The sequence below is a fragment of the Aphis gossypii genome, chromosome X (genome assembly GCF_020184175.1).
Source record: "Aphis gossypii isolate Hap1 chromosome X, ASM2018417v2, whole genome shotgun sequence".
NCBI lineage: Eukaryota > Metazoa > Arthropoda > Insecta > Hemiptera > Aphididae > Aphis > Aphis gossypii.
In genome coordinates, this window is record NC_065533.1 from 39360292 (window position 1) to 39365515 (window position 5224).

A 5224-nucleotide genomic window follows, 5' to 3' on the forward strand; every position below is an offset into this window, starting at 1 on the left:
TGATAATAATAGACACAATTTATCATAAAATATTGATAGCTTGATATTATTATTATACATGGAAAAAATATAAATTAATGTATATTATTTCAATAAATAACAAAACTTAACAATTATTTTGAAAGAAATACTTTCTTTAAATTTACTGAAATGTCCAGTCTTAAATTATATTACCTCCTAGTAATTAATGAAAATATTTACATCATTGCCACTAACATATACAACATTTATATGCCCATTTTTAAGACGGTTGAAAGCATCCCTTTTTAAAGAGTTGGTTAAAAAAAATTTTAAATACATATGCTAGAACAAGTGTGGATGTAGAATTTATCATAATTATGTGTGACTTTCCTGAAACATGTTCTCATTAGTGATATTATTGGTGGTGACAACTAAGATTCTTAGAAATATCTGCAAGTATATGACATAAATATAGTTTAAATTAAAATGTGTTTTTATTATATCACTAGTTTACTACTATAAAATAGCATAAGTACCAATCTCCCAATTTTTAATAGGAAAACATAATTTAATTCTTTATTTTTTTTTCTCTTAAAGTTATATTAGAAATTAATTTTCAATTTTATATATATTATATTATTATAAATAAATAAACTAATTATTCATAATTTATTATGGTGTTCAATATTACCCTTTTTTTTTTTTTATAATAAAAAAATAAACTTGTACTTAAATAGACAAGACAAAACTAAACATTTATTTCCTACAAAACTTAAAAAAATTGAGCATATAAATTCAAATTATTTTTCAAAATCCAAATTGTACCACTTACTATATAATTTTGGTAATAATTTTAGATGATAATGATCTAAGTGCGTGAAATAACTGCTTTCAACCGCCCTACTACATTATTTGAACTATTTGAACTTTGGTATTATTCTACCAAAATAATGTTTTATTGATAATATAATGCCAATATAAAAAAACTAGCTGTGGAGTACAAAATAAGATTCATATCACAGCTAAAAATTTAGTAGCCAGCTTTGTATAATAGAATTAACATTTTCATTAAATAGAGAGGACATAATTAAACATTATAACATTTTAATTTGTACAATTTTCTAATTACAATGAAATAGAATAAACACAGAATTTTATTATTTATGGTTTTGTAGAGTATTACAAAGCCAATCCATAGCCTCATCAAGTCCTATACCTTTTTTGGCTGATGTTTTAAATATTTGGAATGTTCGATTTTTTAAAGAGTCTAATCCAAGGGCTTGATGTATCTCAGTAACATTCATACAACCCTCAACATCTTGTTTGTTAGCTAATATTGTTAATATAGCACCATTTAGTTCTTCTTCCTAAAAATTCATAAAAATTATTTAAATAACAAAAATATTAAACCAACATGAAAATTATTTAAAAAAAATAGTTTACTTTCAACATATACATCAATTCGTCTTTTGCTATGCCCATTCTTTCTCGATCAACTGAATCAATTACATATACTACAGCATCTGTATTTGAATAATAACACCTCCAATATGGCCTATAAAACAAGGTTTTGACACAAAAATTAATACAAATATATTTTGATTAATATACTTTTCTTATAATTTATGACAATGATTTTTGGAACAACGGCATTAGTATTGTTTTTATACTAAACAAAAAATGGCCTTTTATACAATACCATCCAAAATATTATAAGTAATACATTTAGGTTTTATTATAACAATGTATAGTTCATAAATACAAACCAATGTATAATGTTAAATTAGATTTATCTACCATTATTATTGACTATTGTATATAATTCAAAAAATCTTCCATAAATAATTAAAATTAAAACATTACCTAATGGTTGTTTGGCCTCCAAGATCCCAAACTTGGAATTTAATATTTTTATAAGTAACTTGTTCAACATTGAATCCTATTGTTGGAATAGTAGTTACAACTTCACCAACTTGTAACCTATATAGTATAGTTGTCTTTCCTGCGCCATCTAAGCCCAAGATTAAAATTCTCAGTTCTTTTTCACCAAATAGACTCTTGAAATAACTGTAAAATCCCCCTGAAAAATCATAATTCACAATTTTTATATCAAATATATACTTACACACCAAAATATTAATAATTTTTATACAATATATTCCTTTTTTGAATTTGACTATAAATATATTAATAACAAATTTTATAAACATTAAAAGTTATATTATTTACTGAGAAGTAATCAAAAAAATTCATTTCTATTTACATTTTTATTTCTTAATAACTTAGTATTGTTTACAAGTAAATAAATATCTATCAAAGAAAAAATAATAGAATTTATAGAACTCCAATTTATTTACATAAGATTTATAGGTATTGGCTTAAGTATATTTGATTTTTCACATATTTGTGAATGAAAAATAAAATAGAAATCGAGGTTTAAAAAAAACATTTATTAAAACCAAGAGATGAACTAAAACAACTAACTAATATTCAAATACTAAATAAAAAGTTTAATTTCTCCAGCCAATTAAAATAATTAGTAATCTTTTATTTAAACCTATTCCTATTAAGAATTTCGAGCAATACTACCATGTAAACTAAAATTGTATAAAATACAAAAAATGAGTTATTTTTTCACAACAAATAGGTACTAATAATTTTACACATAATTTAATTAATCATGGTTATGTATATATTAAAAATATCAACTTATTCTTTTTTATATGAACTGAATATAAACTAGGAAATAATTTATACCACAAAATCATACAAAATTCCTTACTAATTTGAAATGTAAATATTTAAAATTATACAACACATAATACAACAATTTATTCCTATAAGACAATACTTTCATAATCTATAAATATCATATATTTAAAGTTGGTTCAGACTACCCATTGTTTGTTGGTTAAATAACATTTAGCTGGCCTGCAAAAGCCAGTAGATATTATCTAATGTCTTATTAGGTATATTTTTTTACTTAACAGTGATTATCAACTTTAGGTATTTCCTAAAATTCCTGGGGACTCTACAACAATAATTTCAATTTTATAATTATATTATTACATAATTAGTTTTTATTAAAATTAGGTAGGTAATTAATTTAATCAATATATATATCACTTTTATTAGATACATAGAACTGAATATTTACTCGATAACAATTCTAAAAATTTGTTTTTATAGCTTCTTTAAATAATTCAAAGATCTTTATTAATATTTTAATGATTTTTAGAGATTTAATTGTTTAATAATTTAGTAGATAATATCAACATTTGAGCTAAATTAAGCTAAAAAAAGGTAATTTAATATCTTACTACAAACCAAATACAATTAATAAAGTTAATATTATAATATTAATACCAATTACTTAGCTTATAATTTTAACTCACTTTTAAGCTTTAAAAATGTATCACATATTTAAATTTTTATTTGAACCTATGAAAGGATTAGGAAAAATGTATTCTTAAAGACACATCAATTATAAAAATAAAAATATTAGCTATATTATCTATTTATTGTATCTTTAATACTCATAATTAAAATATAAAATTAATATGAGTTTCATTAGCTATTATTTTATGTTTCAATATTCTAAATTAGAAAATATTTATTATTTATTTGTTGTCATGTATAAGACATTTTATTCTTATCTATTTTTTATACTTGGACATAATCCGGCCAAAAATAAAAACTTAATATGTAAATTTTACTAATAACAATATAACCCTTAGTTTATAATACATTCATATAAAATTATAAATAACTAATACAATTAAAATTATAAAGGAGTCAAAGAGACACTAAGGATACCATTAAACCAGTTAATAGAATATTTAAAATATTATAATATTTGGTTAAGCTAATTTTGGATCTGATATCACAATCCTACTATTCAAAACAATGAAAAATTTTCACTTTCTTTTTACTATATGCTATCTTTTTATTTTTAACAAATTATAACTGATACATTGTGATTGTATAATGTTTTAACAAACATAAAATATTTACAAATCTTGAAATGTAAAAAAATTAAGTAAATTAATTTACTCCTCTGCTTTTTTATCAGTGTTGGATAGATAACAATAATATTCAATAAATGAAAATTAACAAAGTCAATGTAGATTTTGAATCTAAATAGTGTAATGACTACAACAAAATCAGAATAAAACTGCTGAACTACTTTTGACAAGAATAAATATTAGGAAAAACTAATAATATAATGAATACTGATTGGTAATTATGAATTAGAGTACTGGAACAAGGCGCATGGAAATTTTTAAAATTGTAGAAGTTATGATTACCTGGGTAATCTTGGGTATTAGTCATATTTTGACTGTCAATAAACTTTGAATTAAACCTGTAGTATTATATTCTTATTACATGTATAAAATAGGCGGACTCAAATCATAGACATCAAAACTAGTAGACGATCATTGTTATAGTATTATTTTTAGTATATTTGGGAACATGGCCAATGCAGAAACAATGTAAAATCAAAGCGCTGAAACAATAGAATACAATTACATTTGGATTTTTCGGTCAGTCGTCAAAATCAACCATTGACAGACAGGTAAATAAACGGTTGGAGCAATTACGTTTCTCAAACATCGCAGTCTGTGAACAAAGTCTAAGCAGGCAGGAAAGTACCGTCAAATCTGTTCAAAGGATATCAGGTCTACATGAGCTTATAGGACCTGATTCGATTGCCCGATCGGACAGGAAATGTCGAGTACTGACACATTAAGAAACCGAATCTTAACACACAATTGTGCGCGCTCTCGTTCTTACCCATTGTCGAGGTGACGCGGCCGGTCGCTGATGACAAACAACGATTTTGTGTCTCTGGCGTCAGCCGTTCGTTTGACTTCGACGACCACAATTTCGGAAAGACTGCAGAAAGCCAAGTACGCGGGACGATCCGTCCAAACGACGCGAAAAAAAAACGGTAATCACCAATTAACAATAATTATCTATAGTTATTCGGCAATATCGGTTGTCGATGATAACAATAATAACAACAAACGCGATTAATCACAACTGTCGCCGAAAAATATTAATATCGTTATGTATTGTTACAACAATAAATCGGTAGAACTGCGGAATGTGATATTTTAACTCGGAGAGGCGAAGTTAAAAAAATAATAACTACTTATTAAGCAGTAGGTAACAACGGGACGGTCGACGGCTGCTGCTGTTAAGGCGTGTTATTGTGGATAGTGGATACAGCGTAATCGGTGGAGGGAGGGTGAGTGGCGAA

At 24.9% G+C, this 5224-nt stretch overlaps 1 protein-coding gene across 1 annotated transcript; it reads right to left on the reverse strand.

The window, feature by feature from the left end:
• Positions 1-1048: 1048 nt before the first annotated feature.
• LOC114129459 (ADP-ribosylation factor-like protein 1) lies at positions 1049-5196 on the reverse strand. Its single transcript, XM_027994195.2, has 4 exons — positions 4756-5196; positions 1825-2041; positions 1405-1516; positions 1049-1328 (listed from the first exon to the last, which is right to left on the reverse strand). Exons 1-4 carry the CDS (start codon positions 4757-4759, stop codon positions 1119-1121), a joined length of 543 nt encoding a protein of 180 aa, XP_027849996.1. The 5' UTR covers positions 4760-5196; the 3' UTR covers positions 1049-1118.
• Between the last annotated feature and the right edge of the window lie 28 nt (positions 5197-5224).

Bases quoted from the DNA above. Each gene is read 5' to 3' on its own strand.
- LOC114129459 (XM_027994195.2), bottom strand. The intron at 1,517-1,824 runs GTAATGTTTTAA...CTTGTTTTATAG, and splicing joins GGAGGCCAAACAACCATTAG to GCCATATTGGAGGTGTTATT. The intron at 1,329-1,404 runs GTAAACTATTTT...ATGAATTTTTAG, and splicing joins AATTGATGTATATGTTGAAA to GAAGAAGAACTAAATGGTGC.